The following is an 18506-nucleotide window of genomic DNA, read 5'->3' on the forward strand; positions in this document are numbered from 1 at the left end:
GCAACACCCTTCCCTTTGCTTAGCAGCCTTGCTTTTATTCTTTGTTTTCGTCAAACTAAGCGCGCAAGGGCGAGTTACTTTGAGACAGGCTTTCGCTCTTGAAGCGGCTGGTCTGCTTCGGTCTGCTGAGGAGCTCCATTCACTCTCAGGTTGCTCAGCTCGATGTTACTCACTTTATCTGAATGCGGGAGCACTCCTGTATAGTCCCCAAGGCAAGAAGGGGCACTGGTGTGATGGGGAGTACTGCCTGTCCTCTGTGTGCATGTGTGTACAGAGACGGGGTATATGTGGAGACTGGAATTCAGTGTTGCAAACAGAAAGCTACGAAGCAATTGCTTTAGCAGCTCTAATGGTTAGGTCTGTTCAAGAAGCCAAACAGCCGGAGCTTTTTCCTGGATTGTATGAAGACATTAAATGCAGTGTTTTCAGGGTGCAATGACTGGTTTTTTAAAGCCCATAAATAAGAAGAAAGTATGAAGCAGGGCTACTGTATCTGCCTATCATTTGGGGGGCTTATAAGTAAGCACTTTGTATTCTGCCCTCCTTTTACTGCAGTTTTCCATTTGTAACCTCTCCCCCTGCCATTTATAGCAGCACTTGTTAATAAGACCACTCACAATACTGTCAGAGCACCAGAGAAGCAGAGGCAGAATAGCTGTCCAGGCAGAGGACTGGCTTTGGAGCATCGGAAGGGATCCTTCCAAGTAAAGGTGGCTCATGCCTAAACCTCCAGCCTTAGTACCTCCACACTGATGTATCACTCAGTGCTGTTGGGTTGCATGGCCTTTTTCATCTACCTCAACAACCTCATGAGCCCATGAAAACAGCAGTGGAATTTAGCCTATACTGTACTCGTGACATGCAGAGTGATCTAATGAACACTATGTGTCTTGTTGTCTTATTGTTTGCATTGTTGAGATTAAGGGCCTAGTCCATTAACTGCTGTCTGTATATGCCTGCCTGTGGTGTTTGTACGAATTTCCTGTATGGGCTATGTGTAAGACTAGGTCCTTTGATTCGATTAGCAGAAGAGAGTTGAGCTCTTTTTGCAATTGTTTGCAATTGATGATGTTTGTTTTTCACACTCAGAAGGAAATTATAGTGCTTATCATTCTCTTAAGAACTTTATAATGCTCCACAGTCCCCGTGATGTCAGTTTGTTATACTAGAAAAGAAGAGTAAGAAACAGAAATATAGTGATTTCCTCAAGGTTTTAGAATTTGCCTGTGCCAAAGCTTTAGCTTGGAATCTAAGAATTTCTTGGCTTTATCTCTGTGCCCTAACCGTGCGAATCTGTGCCTTTCTTCCACATTTGAAGTACAGAATTATGTTTAGATATGTTCCAGTAATTATGAAGTGTATAGAGAGGAAAAAATATTAGGTTGTATGGAACTTCATTCTTCTCTCCCAACCCCACTCTCCTTGGGTTTTTTTTTTTTTGGGTTTTTTTTTTTTTTTTTTTTTGTGAAATGCAACTATAACTGTCCATTTGTATGTATCTCTTTCAGATTTGCAACCAACATAATGCTGAAGCTCCCAACTTGGAACAAGCATTTCACAGGATGGCGCAAACAGAACCTAATCTGGACCATGACGTATCATGGTTCATCCTTCCATCATACTGGGCTAAAATGGTTGTGGCATTAATTTCCTTCCTCTGTTTTGCTAACAGCTATGATGGAGATTTTGTCTTTGATGATTCTGAAGCCATCATCAATAATAAGGTTTGTCTCTCTTCCCCCTGCCCCGTGCCTTTTGACATAAATGGTCATAGGAAAGGATATAATGACAACAGTTGATCTCCGTAGATCCTAGTAAAGAACTTCCTTCTGATATTCCATTTTTTTGAACTTAATTTTTCTGTTTTGTTTTATCGTGTCTGGGTTGGGTTTTTTTAAGTCTTATTTAAGGGTGCCAAACACAGTGTGCAGCAGTGCTCTACCAAAAAGCTAGAAGCATAAGTATACTTAACAAAATGTTATTCCTAAAGCTATTTGAATAACATGACTTGGGTTCTAGTACGTAAACAAGAGAGTGAACAAATTAAACAGCTTCTTCCCCTTCCTCCGAATGTGTCCCCTTTTATTCTTTTGCAAGTGAGATGCTCTGCTTAACAAGTGTTGATATCTGCTCAAGGGGAAGGAATTTGTCTGCTTGTCATCTAAGACAGCTTTATCTAGAGTTGCAGCAAATCTGGATGTGATGTTTAGTAACACTTACTCACAGAGCACCTGTACATCAAGCCTGCCTGTAGACCTAATTTTAGACTCATCTCTAAGTCAGTCAGACTATGGCGTAGACTTTTCTAATACCTGTTGATGTTAATAGGAGATTTTTTCAGTATCTTCTCAGGTGAATAAGCCCAGTGAATAAACTTACTCTGGTTACAAGATGCATAATGCATCACTAAGTGATTGTAGGGTGCAGGGGTTCTCCAGCTGTGGTTTATACCATTAAAAAGTTATAGGAGCAAGGAAAACATCCTTTTTCTTTTGCTCCTTCCCCTTTAAAAGTTCCTGTGACAACAGTATTTTTTTGAAATAGAAGCAGAGTATTCTTGTGCTCTGTCTTAAAACTGCTCATAGGTACAATGAACAATCCCTGAAATGCTTAGAAATTAACATGCAATTCAAACAGGCCTTTAAGTGAGATTTTTTTTCAATTGCGAGGAGTTGAGTGTCTTCAAATGCTGAGACACTTGTTAGAATCACATGTAGCAGTTAGTGCTCATGAGTGGGTCTTAGTGTTGCAGCTCTTATTCTATTCTGGAATGTTAAATGGTTGGCAAGAGAAGCACAGGCTAAAAAGAATCACCCTCATCTGTTGGTTCTGTTTTTCTTTAGACATGGGGTTACAAGGTTGATAATCTGGAAACTCATATTATTAGAAGAATACAATTCACGTTTTTTTTCCTTTGCACAAGATTTAGAGGCAACTTACACAATGTGCCTTTTAGAACCCCACAGAATCACTGTTTCCTTAGACAAATATGTATTATGCTTGTTTAAGTCATCATACCTTGAGTTATAAATGTATGGGGGGAAAATACATCTGCCAAACTGGAAATAAATCTCAAAGCTTCTAAGAGAATACTATAGACACTATTTTTTCTTTTCTAAGAAGCATTATGTTTTAAATTACACGGCTCTTGGTGATGCTTTCTTCTACAAAGTTTTATTTTGGGCATGATTATAGTATTTTAATTTCCCGAAAGAATGAACAAAAAGACTGATGCGGAAACAAGGTAGGTTGTTTTCTTCATGTGCAATTTCAATCTTTACTTTCAAAATGTTTAAATTTATCCATGCAACAAAACAACCTGCACCAGGATTATAGCTGTTGGCAATGCTGAGAAATTCAGCCAGCTGCTTAAATAGATTAAATGATACCTAGTCTGAAAAACTGTGAGGCTTATTCTATTTTTCACATCAAAATCCTCTATTATTCCTTAGAAATTAAATGAGATTTTTGTGACAGTATCATTTTAACACAGGGGTCATATGAATACATGAAAATGCAGAGGCAGTGAGTTTACCAGCTTAATGGTGAAGAAAAGCATCTAGCAAAGGCACAGTTTATTAAAAGTATAGCCTATTTTATTCCTATTCAATAGGAGAGACAGCAGGTGAAGTAATTTTGTAGATTCACTGACCATTACTATACCAGTATTTTCTTGGGTACCACACAGTGACTTTTTTTTGTTAATTTACTAGCTCCCAGGCCCCGCCCCCAGTCTTTCAGTTTATGTTCTTTTTTAGTGAAAAACACAGTTAGCTGACCCCATGCCTACTGTACCATGGAACATTCTGTTATTAGATTTATATTGGGGTTCCATGCTGTTTTCCAGATGCTTTCCTGTCATTTTAAGCAGCATTTTAACTGGTACACAACAGTGACTTTTTATTTATTTGCTAGCTTGGCAAGACAAACAGTTGGATTAAGAAGAGTTTCAGACACATTATGTCATCTCCGTAAGCCTTTATATAGGAAACCTGACCTTTCTTCGAGTATTGAACTTTGCTGTAAGCTGCTGCTAATCAAATATTTAGAGATTCTTTGCTGTCTACATTCAGTTCTTAAAGAGAAAACCATATGTCGTTTCTAAACAGCCATGTCTCTTGGAGCAAACCATTCCTTTTTTAGGGTAAGTCTACCAAGTGGGAAAACTCACATAATAAACTTTTTCTCACAGAACTTGTATACAAGAGCAAGATACATGACTGAAGATTTTTTAGGTCATATGGAAGTGTAATCTAATCACTAAGAATTCTGTGTATTCAGCTTTTCCTGCATGCTTCCTATGGAAGACAAAAGAAGGCTGATTCTAGCGGAAAGGGAAATCTAGCTTTGCACATCTCCAGTGTATTTCACATCTCATTATTGAAGACCATCTGTGACACAGAAGACATACTTTTAAGATTTTTAATACGAAAAGAAGAAAATGTTTTTCATAGTTCCTTTCTTTGGCAAATGTACATAAGGACCTGTGTGTTGGTTGGAAAAACCTGAAGTCTGAAGACACAATGACCACTAACGGTCGGCTTCTGCAGAACACAAAGACTTCAGTAGATGTTGGTGTACAACCCAGTCCCAACTTGCCTCTGGAAAAGCAGGCTATATTGATTTAGTGGCCTCCTGGTTGAGTGCACTCCATCTCCCAGAGTCAGATTACGACCTTAGGGGTATGTGCATACCAGTAAGGAATGGGATAGGAATTTAGGTGCCTAAGGCCAAAATTAGTCCTGGGAGAAGAAGAAATTTGTAGCTGTTGTTTGGCAGTAGAAACATCTGCAAGAGAGTGAGGGAATTTTGCACCTTGATAATTCTTAAGCTCAAATAGGGTCCCCTGTGAGTCTTGATTTCTTAAGGTTTTCCCTGAGAATGCCTTAATTAACAGCTGCAGTATAGGACTTTTCAAAGACTATGATGTTAGCTCTGCTCTCTTTTCTGTGTATTGATTAGTAACCTGTTAGTGAATGCTTCACTTCATTTGACAATGTGGTAGGATTTTTAGCTTACTTCTCCTTTGCATTTCTTTTTAATCCAGTTGTCTAGTACTGTCCAAATTTGATCAAGTTGGCAGTCCTGTCGTAATGGTGGACTTGATGATCTTAAAGGTATTTCCAACCTAGTTGATTCTATGATTCTATAAATGATAGAAATAAATCTTAGAATTTTTTTTATTTTTGTATGGATGAAAGTCAGAATGTGTTGAGAGAAGCAGGAAAAAATGAGTTATTTTAAGTTCAGTTTAGCAGCAGCCAGTCAGCATGGCCCAGACATTTGGCTGTACTAGCAGTAGTATATGTTCTCTCTTGCCTTGTTGGCAGGCCAAAAATGCTAGCTAAGGATGAGACGGAAGGTACTGGAGACCGCAAGAGGTGCTCAAAATACTGTAGAAGCAAGTGAGATGGTAGCAGCATTTGAGAAGAACTTGAGTTAGTGATCCAAGAGCATTGTAATGTGGGAGCCTGGTAAGTATATGTAGACGTAGGAGGAATAAGACATAGCACACCAGGCTTTGTAAAACCTTCCATGGGTTTAGCAACCTGATTTGTCTGCTTGTGTTTGTATTGGCTTATTCGTAGAATCCTAGAATGGTTTGGGTTGGAAAGGACCTTAAGATCATCTAGTCCCATGGGCAGTGACATCTCACACTAGACCGTGTTGTCCAAGGCTCTGTCCAACCTGGCCTTGAACGCTGCCAGGGGTGGAGCATTCACAACTTCCTTGGGCAACCCATTCCAGTGCCTCACCACCCTCACTGTAAAGAACTTCTTCCTTAGATCTAACCTAAATCTCCCCTGTTTAAGTTTAAACCCTTTACCCCTTCTCCTATTACTACAATCCCTGATGAAGAGAATCTGCTTTGGTTTGTTGGTTTCATGAAGACTTTCAGAGGAGAAGGTGGGTGGGGTGTGGAGTAACTCGTGGTTGATTGAAGGTGTAATACCAACACTCATATGAAAGCTGTTGATTTGCTAGCACAGTTTTGTTCTTAGGTTCTGTCTTGAGTGTATTTAACCTGCATATTTGCTATAGCATAAATTGTACTTAATTGCCACAGGGAATTAGGGTAAGAGGGGCAAGTAGAAGATGAACATGTTAGTTGGGGCTTCTTAGCTTGTCCTCTCAGAAAACGGAGGTAGACGCTGCCAAAGTCTTTATATTTTCCTCTTCAAAGTATATGTTTTCAGTAGTCTAGGTTATTTGGATTTTTTCATTATCAGCATGGCTTTAAGATAAAAGGAAAGAGCAGAGTTTGCCTTTGCAGTGGGTTGGGGTTTTTTTATTAGTCCCCCACCCCAAATTAAAATAGTTCATTACTTTTCTGTCTTTTATTATTAATCTTTTAAAACAGAGATTCTGATTCTTGGTTTCATGTACTAAGAATTTAAGAGAGGGGGAAATAAAGAGTTTAAATAGGGTCCTGTGCACAATAAGGCTTTAAAAAGAGCTAATTATTGTTTTCTATCTTTGGTCTCCTTGCTTTCACTAGTAGTTGTGCTACTGACACTGTTAGAAAAATAGGTATTTGCAGCAGTTTGTAGTTGGCCTCCTTCTCAAAATAACCTAGACCTAACATCAAAGGCTGTTTACAAAACTGTAAGGCAGAGGGGTTTTTTTTTGGTGTTTTGTATTTCAGCTGTTAACCAGATTATCAACTGATATGAGTACATATAGCTTTACTAAATTTCATGTAGTTATACCTACTTACAGAATCCAAGCATCTTGGTCTTTATGACGACAGGCATCCAAGATGTGACCGTCATTGCAGACTTGTTAAATATCAGCAGTGAGCCAACAAAGCACCTGCTAAGTCTATGTTAGCATGAGCTTGTAGTAGTTAGAACTTGTTTGTGTTTTAGCTGCTTTGAAAAAAACAGAAATGTTAAGAATCTGGTAATTTATGATGTTTCCTTTCAGGACCTCAGGGCAGAAACCCCACTTGGTGACCTGTGGCATCATGACTTTTGGGGTAGCAAACTCAGCAGCAATACCAGTCATAAGTCATATCGACCACTAACTGTCCTAACTTTCAGGTGAGACTTGTCTTTTTGCTCATGGTCTGAATTTTTTTTAACATGTATTCATTCAATTAATAATAGGCAGGAGGCAACAGAAAAGGAGAATGATAAAGTATCTGGAGGGTCATTGAATACCTTTCCTGGATATGATTTTCCTGTTCGTTACCTTAATCTCAATTTGAGTTTTAATTTTCAAATTGTTTTTTTCCCCCCAAAGTATACATTATTTTGACATTCTGTATTTCAATGTACCTTTCGGAGATTGCATCTTATGCTCTTATATACCCTGCTACTAGGGGCAGTGTGGTTCAATATGTAGGTCACACCATCAGAGGCCTAAGAGGTGTATGTTCCCTTCACTTAGCTATGCTGCCACTTATAGTGCTATTGTAGTTTCTGTTTTCTGCCTCTGGTCACCTGTTAAATGGGGTTTTTTTAATAAGTAGCATCAATCTAATAGTGGCCTTTTGCCACTAGGTCACTGAACAGTCTTCCCACCTCTTCCCCCTCTGATACTCCGTGAGTGTTTGTGCCTGAGAATCCTAGTGAGGAAGATGTCTGCCTGTATATATAATTTGCTGGTTTTCTCAAATAATTACATGTTTATGAGGATTAGTTGTGTAGATGCTTAGCTCATGGTTTTTTGCACGAAGATTTGAGCAAGCAGTAGACCATGTACAAACTGGACACAGTAATGCAGAGAATCTTTGAGGACTCACCTTAAGGTTACTTTCCCCATGCAACTCAGTGTTGTGAATGGGGACCTGGCACTGGTTCTGCAGATGTGTCCAGCCTACGCTAGGGACTAAGTGGTTGCAGAAGAAGCACTCCCACTCTTAGTCTTCATATTCAAGCAAAAACTTTGACTCTTGAATGCAGTATCAGTGTTTTAAGTACTTAGCACTGTGGGTTTTAGTCTCCTGGGCTTTCTTGCCATTGTGATGAAGGAAAATATGCAACTGAATAGAAAGTGTCAGAGTCTTAAACCTGTTAAAGCATTCAGTAAAGCTTTCAGTGCATTACACAGCACATGCTTTCCTTTATTTTCACGGTCTCTCTGGTATATTCCATCTCTAGTAACATCTTGATTAGTTTAAAGAAGGAACTGGGATACAGTTATTACTATATCTGAAAATATAGATGAGCATGTGAAGATGGTTCATAAAATGCTATTTTCACAAGTAAGAAATTGGTTTTCTTAATTTCCCTAAGCTCTGATTTATGTGCAACACATTTATAATACGTTAGAGGTTTTTTTAATACATTTCACATAAACCAGCTGCAGACTGACCAAATGAACTGTATAAAATTCCCAATTCACACTAAGTTTCTGTATATCTCACCTACTGATAAAAGTGTATGGAAAATAACAAGATGTTTCTCCCTTTTCTTCTGCCTCTTCATTATAGCCGAGTTCTTATCTTGAATAGGGTTTTAGACTGAATTTTCACTTACACTTCCTTCTGGTTCTAATACTCATATTAAATCTCTCTCTAACCAGTCTCACAAATCAGTTACTAAGATGTGCTAGCTGACTACTTTCTGGATGTCTACTGATTGTACCCAGATGGTTTCCACATTGCCAGTCCAAATGCTAGGACATTTTTCAGCTAGAATGTCAGTGGAAATCATAGTCTCAGTGCATATTAATTTCCTCTTTGTGTGGATTTAATTAAAATAATTTCATCCAGTTGGTTTTGGACATAGTTTCTCTTAAGCCCAAGGGTATCCATCCCCCTAGTAGACTTGTTTTTTTTCCACAAGGACACTCCCGCACTGCAACATTGAACTTACGTTGCCGACCAGAAGTCATTTCTAAGTAACCATAGGTATGATTAACATAATAGCATTAACATATGTCTTTGGACAGGATAGCTATTATGCTGAATATAGTATCCCATATGAATACCTTTGGGTAAAGATCAGGACATTGTTTCTAGCCAACTGTATTGGCTCAGTGGTGATAACATCCGTGCTGGGATTTGATGGGTTTTTTCAGCTTTTTTTTGGGGGGGGAAGAAAGGGAGGGTGGTGCTGTTTAATATGATCTTGCTATGGGGTTGTTTAGGTTTCTTGTTTGCATATCTCTAACCACTGATTTAATTCCTAGCCTTAATGTTCTTGTTTCTGTATAGAATTAATTACCTTTTTGCTGGAGGCTTCTACCCAGTTGGTTTTCATGTCATCAATATAATACTGCATTGTACTATCTCAGTGTTGATGGTTGATGTATTCTCAATATTATTGGGTGGACTGCAGTTCAGTAATAAAGGAAGAAGGCTAAACCTGGCTCCAAAGACATCTCTTCTAGCTGCTTTGCTGTTTGCTGTACATCCAGTGCACACCGAATGTGTAAGTATTGAATAAGGAGCTCCAACGATTTGTATCTTAGAAGTTCTTGACCACTTGACTAATTAATTCTGACAGTCTTATACGCTACACATTGCTTTTATATATTCTTAATACTTCTCTTGGCACATGTCTTACAAGAACCATCAAATGTCATGGTTAGTATGTTCAAAAGATTGTCATTCCACAGGGCTGGACCTTATTGAGGAAGATAGATCATTTAAGTACAATAACTAAAGAAGGATAGCCCTAAACTACAGAGTTTCCCTAGTTACCGAATTTCCCTAATTACTTTTCATTTCTATTTGCTTTGATAAAAAAACAAGGAGATACAAATTTGGAGTAGGAGCATTATATGAACTCTCTATGTGAGCGTATTAGAATCCTGCATCCAGTTTTGAATCCGTGCTGCAAGGACAACATTAGGAAAAATGGAGAGAGCTCAGAAGAGACATGAAAATGATTAAAGGACTGGAAATCATCCCGTGTCATTAGAGATCAAACTCCATGGGTTTGTGTTTTAATATGAAGGAGAAGATTAAAGGATTTAATTTCTTTATCACAATCTGTAATTATGTATGTGGAGAACACAGATTTCATAGTAGTGGGCCCTTTAATAATGCAGACAAAAGAGTAACAGTGGCTGGAAGTTGAAGCTGTAAAGATGCAGAATAGAAACATGGCACGTGTGGCAAAGATCAAAGTCCTCGTGTGGAAATTCTAGTGAAGAGGGAGGAGACAAGGTTTTTTTTTTTTTTTTAAAAAAAGCTCTCTTTTGCGTTCATAGCTAAGAAAATCTTATGGCCTTATGCCAGCGGACTTGCTGGATGTGGTCCCTGATTGCTTGATCTTGTAATAATGAGTAAATGAAATATAAAAAAATTGCAGTGCAGGAGCAATTTCTTTTAGAGTTTGGAAGAACTAAGATACTGAAAAAGTACTAACTTTAACTTTGATCTCTGTGCTAGTAATGAACACTGAATCCTCAATGCACCTTATTATATATATGGGGAACTGATTTTTCATTTATTCACAATATGCTGTGGTTTTGGCTTTTTTTTTTTTTTTTCCCATTTTCTTTGCACATGATTGTTGGGGAAGAGGTTATGGAAAGCTGTCTGGGGACCCTGAATGTATTGGAAACCTAGAAATGGTGCAAAGTTATGTATTAGTAATTTGGCACCTTTTTTGGCAGTGTGGCTAACACATCCTGTCAATCATTCTCTGGTGTTTGCTTGCCTGCAGAATAACTTCTTTGTGAGGACATGTTGTGCTAATGTCAGAAGGGCCCCTTGTATTTTTTCTCCAAAGCCAGTTCTAGATGTCAGAGCGAAGTAAAACAAGTCTTCAGTGCTTTTGATGTTCTGACATGTAAAGAGAAATCTCACTTGGGTCTTAACTTTGTAATAAACTTACTATTGACTCCTTTATCATTATCCCTAATCATCATCTTCATTGCATTTAACTCTTAAAAATATATTTAAATCAGCAGGCAAATGTTAGTAAGACCTTGGTCATGTCTAATAAATTACAAGTGAAGTGGTCTGCTTGCATATGTGAGGTTTGAAGACTTGTGTATACTTTGGGCAAACATTGGAAGAAGAGGAAAAAAGTAGGATGCTTATATACCATGTGTCTTCTAAGATCCAGGAGTAAACAAAGGCCTCTGATCATTTACATGGTGAATAATAAATCTTGCTGTACTGAAGCAGTCATCATACTGCTATGGTTCTAGCATGAGCGTGTGTCAGGCAGCATCTCCTCAAAAAGCATTCTTCATGATTTTAAATCCGTGAGTTTTAAGTATCATGACATCCTGGTTTTGAAATGAGGTGACATATTTTGACATAAAATTGTGAGCAATCTGTCTGCTTGCTGCTTTGGATTTTGGTATATACAGCACAAAACAAACCGTCACATAAAACAGATCTCGAAAAGTTTAAAGCTTTCAGTACCTATGTAAGAAAAACATCTGTCATTTTTCTACCTACATGTAAACACTCCTGTGGTGTGGTTCTCTTTTCTAAAAAATGGGGTTTTTGGTAACACTTGAGCGATGGAATACTAAATGAAACACAGACATAAGAATATTCCTGATGCTAATTTAAAACTGTGGCTTTTTTTGTTTACCTTGTTACCAGCGACTACAGACCTGATCCTGCATTTGAGATAACATTGTACTGTTGGAGTCATCTCAGGCCATATGTGTTATTAGCCTCTTGATCTCTTTGTTGTAACAAGTTGGCATGTATTTTCAAAATTGTGTCAGTTCACCTTTACTTTTATCTCATAAGCTGAGAGTAGCTCTTGAAACAGAATGACACATTGTTATTTTCGCCTTTTAAAGCAGTCCACAACCATTGAGTTAATTCTCGTAATTCGTTTATGAAACAGAAATAGAAGCAGGGAAGTTAGATGCATGGCTTCGAATAAATTAGTAAGTTTCTCTGAACTGCATTTAGGACTCCCAACAGTTTCTCCTTTTACAGTATCAAGTGAAGCTGAGAGTAAAGTGGGGGAGAGTGTCTTCAGTGGATTCAGTCCTACTGTTGTGCCTCTACGCTTCTCTCTGATCTTACTTAGTAATAGTTGTTCCATCATTTCATACTCATACAAAAAATGCCCTTCTCCTAAGAGAGGTTAGCAACCACCTTTAAACAAAATGAAGATACACTTTATCTTTTTACTTTCTTCTTTCTCTTCCACTCACAAAATGGGACAACTGGTGTGCTATACAAAAAATAAAGTTTGTGCTTTTGTCCCTGAAACATCACCTCAAAAAGGGAATTGAAAAAAACCCCTGTAGGTGTTCTGCCCTGCTTCCAAAAGGCCTCTGTGTACATCTTCTCCTGGAAACATGGAACACAGTACTCCAGGAAGCAGAGCTAAAATAAAAAGTAAGGGGTGTTTTCCATAACCCATGCTCTGAGTGTATGGTCCCAACATTAGGGCCTATGCTATCCCTTGCCAACCCCATGTCATGATTTCTACAAAAAGTTCATTGTGTATCTGACACTTTTGTAATTGAGGAATGAAGATCCAAAAATACGTCATGCTGTGTCTCAGCAAGTTCTTGCGAATACAGTTTGAGGGCTTGAACCAAAGCTTGTTGATGGCCCTAGAATGCTCTTGATTTAAATAGGTTAGCACAGATCAGGACTATGGAGGTCCCAGAATGTGCTTCTCATTTTCTGTTGCACTGGTACAGCTTCCGTTACCAGACGCATTTGAGGGTAGCTTTAATGCAATCAATTAATATAACACAAAAAAACTGCCAGAGGGGAGATTTTTTCCTGATTCTGCAGGCTAGAAGCTATTTATCTATTCTGAATGTTCAGACTGCACTTTGAAGGCTGGTTTGTCTTCTGAAAGTGGAACAGTCTTGATTTGCTTTTCAGCAGAGCTGCAGATTTTACTGGGGTTAAGGACGTTTGCTAAAAATTCTACTGAAAGGCAACATAATCTAAAAACGCAGATGGAATGGGGTGGAGTCTATGTTTTTTCCAGTGAGGTCCTTCTTTATTTCTTAAACCAGCAGTTTTTCATATATCAAAGCCAAATCATTCACCTAGTTGATACTAAGCGATATCCAATCAAAATTAGGACGTGGTTCAGAAAAATGTGTATCACTAATCCAGTAAAGCAGTTTAAAAAGAAATAAGTGATACAGCAATATTCTTTTATACATTTCACGTTGTATATGTGTGTATACCTTTATCTCAGGTTTTCTAAGAATGAAATCTGGTAATCTGAAACATTTTTGTCTTTTTTCTTTTTTTTTTTTCTTTTTTTTTATTTTTTTTTATTTTTTTTTATTTTAAGGTTGCTGGGATTGTTGGCAGAGCAGACCTGCTGTGTGCCCTGTTCTTTTTGTTGTCATTCCTTGGCTACTGTAAAGCATTTAGAGAAAGTAAGCATTCTGTTTGCCCCTTAAATCTTATATTGTGTATATTTTCTGCATTCATACATTTCAGTGAAATATAGCAAAACTAAAAATGTCAGCTTGATGTGGTTTGAATTTATTAATGTTTATACATTCATAAAATATTAAGAAAAGCAACCAAAGAAACATGCTTTAGCAAGTATTTATTGTCAGAAGAGCTGGAAGGGTTGCTGTCCCTAATTCCTGTTAAACACTAAGAATTTATATTAAGAAAAGTCTGTTTTATAATAGGCTTATCTGTTAAATGTTTTATTGTTTAGAAGCCAAAGAAATATTTTAGTAAGTATTTTGAAAGAAATATAACCTATAAATGTATATTCTTAAATATTTTAGTACACTTTATGCCATTATGTTGAGATAACTTAAATGGAAATGAACTTTAGGAACCTTAATTGTATTTTTAATGAATTGTAAAGAATTATTCATATGAGTAAGCTCTCTAAATTCCTGGAATATGCAAGTGCTGGCATATACATGCTGAATATAGTGTTACTCAGAGATTTTGTAAGACAGCTCATTGTAGATGTTCTTTCAAGTGAGCTTTTAGATCCATTGTATTATTTGAACTGAATGCAGGTTGGCAGTTCAAATACAGTTGTGGAGAAATTATCTTGGCGCTCTGATAAATACACAACAATACATGAATTCATGATTGTGAAAAACTGTACAAGACACGCAGTCTGCTATCTGAATGTGCCCTGCCACAGGAGATACAGGAATCATCTGGTGAACCTATGAGGAGCTGTGTTGTGAAGAGCTTGTATAATACCAGTTCAATAGACATGGCCTGTAATGTTTAACCAGAGTTGGCGGTGTATTACAGAGGTACTTGATCTGGCTTTAGGTGATCTAGCTTAACAACGTAGTCCTGTCATCAGGCTGAGGGAGTGGGTAAGTTAGTCCACAGGAGCTCTGAGATGCTGTGAGTAGCTCCTGCTGATTGCATTTAGATGTTTTGGAACTATTTTGCATATTTCTGATACCATAAGTTTAAGTTAAATATTGCCACTTCAAATGGTATGTACGGTGATTCCTGTTCACTTTTGATATTTTTCTCCCCTTTGTGTAGGGTTCATTTCTTTCAACTAATATAATTTCTTTATGAAAATTGGCCTTGGGATCTTGCTCGCTCATTTATTCTTTTCTCATCTATTTTACTGGGTATGTCTGTGCTTTGCTTATGCTAGAGTAAATTAGCAAAGGCAAAATACTGGCTATGTGCTTTCCAGTTTGTTGGTGTAGGTAGACCTACGTGGCAGGGGTAATAATCTTTCCTTGAAGAACTCAAGAGCCAAATTTTAGGACTACCTTGGAGAGTTTCATATAGGACTCTAATTATTTTGTTACAGAGGACACCTCATGAATGATTTAAGAATGTGATGTGTACTCTGGTTAGGAATATTCTTATTGCTTGTATAACTTGTAAAGGCCATTTGGATACGTTTTAGAAGTCAATGTAATTTTAGCAGTATTCTTATACTGAAATTCTTGATACAGAAGAACGAAAATATTACGAAGAGAAGATACTAAGCAGCACTTAGGGTTTTTTATTGGATATTACATCATAATAGGGTCAGAGCTGTGTCTCTTAAGCAGATTTGCCAAGGGAAACTACAGTCTGCCAGCACAGTTGTGCCTGTTGTCTTTCAGATCAGTTTTCAATATTTACTGTCACATTCACTGCCTGATTTTCCCTCAGCAACTTCTTAAAGAATCTGAGACTTTCTTTGTACTTAAGAATTTGTATCCAAGTTAAATACTCAAGTCTCTTCCAAAGTTACCTCGTTTTGGGTAGCCTTGTGACACTTTAAGGTTCTTGAGGATTCTATCTGGCATGCCCTAAACAAAAGAATGAAAAGTTATTTCCAGCCCAAAAGGAGGAGCCCAAGCTTCAGAGTACCTCTTTCCTCTGAATTGCTGCAGGCTGATGAGCAATGTGCCAAAATCCAGACATTTCAGAGCTGAGGTTTCAGGCCAGAATGCTTCTGGTCTGAAAACTAACTTTGAAATGCCTTGGTGGGATTCATTGCTCATCCTGTGAAAATAATTCATTTGCAAATTGAATTGCTGTGAAAATCATTCATTTGCAAATAGAAGGGTGGGTGAGATAAAATAGAATAGACTGTATCAGTTGGAAAGGACCTGTAACAATCATCTCCTCCAACTGCCTGACCACTTCAGGGCTGACCAGAAGTTAAAAGCATGTTATTAAGGACATTGTCCAAATTCCTCTTGTACACTGACAGGCTTGGGACATCGACCACCTCTCTAGGAAGCCTGTTCTAGTGTCTGACTACTCTTTTGGTACAGAAATGCTTCCTCATGTCCAGTCTAAACCTCCCCTTGCGCAGCTTTGAACCATTCCCACACATCCTGTCACTGGATACCAGGGAAAAGAGATAAACATCTCCATCTCCACTTTTCCTCCTCAGGAAGCTGTAGAGAGCATTCAGGTGAACCCTCAGCCTCCTTTTCTCCAAACTAGCAAGCCTATGATGCCCTTAGCTGCTCCTCGTAGGACATTCCTTCCAACCAGGAACTCCAGATTCTTTTCTGCAGGGCTGCTGGCTGGGCAATCCCCAGCCTGGACTGTTGCATAGTTCTGTCTTTGATTTTCATGAGGCTTCTGTCAGCCCATTCCTCCAGCTTGTCACAGTCCCTCCAAATGGAAATCCTGTTCTCCACTGTACCCCTAATAATTACTGCCAGTGTGCTTTTACTGATGAACTTCGAGAAAGTGTCAGAGTAACACTGAAAAGCCTGAGTTGATACTACTGATATGTTTGTGTCCTCAGTAACAAGTACTGTTTTGTCACCAGCAGCTAATGCTACTGTCAGACAGATAGATTATCTAAGTCTTCCATAAAGAACCTGACTATTCTTGCAGCAAGGCAATGTGAGATTTGTGTACACCTGTGTTCCAGAAACCTCTCTGTGTTTCAGTAGTGTAGATATAGTTGTTGAACTGTCATTCTTGGTCTTCTCTAAAGGAGAAAAAAAGTCATAGAAGAGAGACTGTTTAGAGCTTGTTTTCACCTGATATCTTGGTGAACGAATCTGAGATTTATTTTTTTATTATTAGTTTGGAGTAAGGACTCATCTCTTGAGGAGGATTTTGGTACTGTGGAGAAAGTATATATCATTCTGAAAACAACTGGGAGGTCAGAGAAGTATCAGTGTCAGACTGGAAAACTTCTGAAGGCAAATAATGCTTTTTGTAAAGCTCAAGATATACTACAGCTTGTTTGCCTGATGTAGTTTGTTGTTTTGGTGGAATTTGGGGTAGACAGTTTCTTTTAGCCAAAATCTGTGGCATTATTTTTTTTCTTTTTAAGTATCAGCATTTAACACACTATGTGTTAAATTATGTCTTGCTGAAGTTCTGAGACCCTGTTACTTTTCTCCAGTATACAGTTTCTGATGTTACCATCTTTGACAGGATAACATTTATATTTGCGAGGAACTAATCTGTTGTTCTCATTCTGTCCTGCTGTTTTAAAACACAGCTGTGGGGACAAATCCACTGCATAGGCTTTGGAGACAGCAAGAGCTGACAACTGTTTAGGTATGTTCTGAAGGGAATTGTGGGTTATTAACTTTGTTGAATTTTAATGCAGCTTCTCTGGGAATTCGTAAGGCGATTTAAAATTGCTTTAGTATTCATTTTGCCTTCGTTTGTCTTCAACTTTGACAGTGATCCAGTTGCCTGTACTTGCCATCTGCATTGGTGATCTCTGAGTGATGTAAAATGGGTGGTTCATGGTTTACTTCATGCAAATAATATTAGCCTGGATATTAAATAGGGGATCAACTGTTTGCTCATATGCTATGACTTCTAAAAATTACTTTGTTCTGGTTGTGTATTTGTTTTGTTCTGTTCTATGTAGTTGTCTGTTAGTCATCTACTAGTTCATTGCTAATTTAATAAAGCATGTGAAGTAGACTGTAGGGATGAGTTTTGTTAATATTGGAGTTTTGTATTATGGAGGTTTTCCTACAGATTTAAGTCTCTTGTATGAGAGAGATTATTATTATGGGGAGTTAGCTATTTTGCAGTTGGTCAAGAGGTATTTCCTATTATTAAACATGATTTTTCAGGTGTGTGAGCTACTGTTCATATTTGAACACATTGGAAGGCAATAGCTGTCTGTGGAAAAACTAGACTTTCAAAGGAGTAGGTGCTTTCAAAGAATGAATTACTGAAGATGGCAGCTACTTAAAGTTTGTTATTTTGGTGGGCGGAGCAGAAACAAAAACCTTTTTTGTAGAATAAAACTGCTAACTTTTGTTTGTTCCAGATGGTGTAATTCAGGGATAGATGATCCCCTTACTGTAGCCTGTATGTAATGAGTTTGAGTTGCTTGGATATGTTTAGGAATGGCATTTGCTATTGTAATTTCATTATTAAGTAAAATGCTGAGCTGCAGTAGAATGTGTATTTGGAGACACACAGGAGATCTCAGGCTTAAGTCAATTCTAACAGTGTATTCTGATGTGATCTTTTAAGACTAGATAATTCTTCCTCCTTTGTTTAGCAATTCACAAACAGGCAAATCTTAGAACTTGGTTAGATGAGTATTTGTAGTAGTTTAGCTGGAAGATGCCATCCCCTTAGTCAAGGCATGTTAATGAAATATACAAGCATTTGATCTATTTCAATTAAACATTCCTGCAGGAGCTCCACATAACTTACTTTGCTTCAACTTTCAAAGGAAGGGGTGCTTTCACAGAATTGGTTGTGGGGTTTCACCTGAAGATGGTGGCTACTTAAATTGCACCAAGCAGTCACCTGGCTGAGCCCTAAGCTGCTCAATTAGCTTTGAAGAAGGAGATGCAGAATGCCTAAATGTTTGAATTGGTAATAATCGTTTGGGATATTGTTATATTGACTTAAAAATAAGCCTAATCTTGGCACTCGTAGTGGATTTAGGAAACTGCAAGATAAGGTCTCTCAAAATAGGATTAGCATTTAGGAAGACACAGTTGAGGTGTATCATCAATAAGCTCCTCATAAATTTAGGATTAGTCAATTCCACGCTGTAAAAAATTTTGTGTATGTTCTAGGAATGCTTATACTGGAGGCTGGCAGTCTACATAGAGGAGCCCTCATGGCTTGTTTATAGTTTATATGGGTATTTCATTGAATCCCCTCAACTTTCAGACTTAAAGTCCTCCTAAAGAAGGGA

General features: G+C 37.9%; 1 protein-coding gene across 1 annotated transcript in view; it reads left to right on the plus strand.

Annotated features, from left to right (window-relative positions):
* The first annotated feature begins 1505 nt into the window (after positions 1 to 1505).
* The window catches only part of TMTC4 (transmembrane and tetratricopeptide repeat containing 4), a 46885-nt gene continuing 29884 nt past the window's right edge, over positions 1506 to 18506 (plus strand). Inside the window, exons 1-4 of the mRNA XM_010015550.1 lie at positions 1506 to 1724; positions 6928 to 7043; positions 9164 to 9380; positions 13200 to 13287. Coding sequence (XP_010013852.1) covers positions 1563 to 1724; positions 6928 to 7043; positions 9164 to 9380; positions 13200 to 13287 — 583 coding nt within the window. The 5' untranslated portion in view covers positions 1506 to 1562. The remainder of the gene's footprint in view (positions 1725 to 6927; positions 7044 to 9163; positions 9381 to 13199; positions 13288 to 18506) is intronic.

This window comes from Nestor notabilis, unplaced genomic scaffold, assembly GCF_000696875.1.
Source record: "Nestor notabilis isolate BGI_N333 unplaced genomic scaffold, ASM69687v1 scaffold11350, whole genome shotgun sequence".
NCBI classification, from domain to species: domain Eukaryota; kingdom Metazoa; phylum Chordata; class Aves; order Psittaciformes; family Psittacidae; genus Nestor; species Nestor notabilis.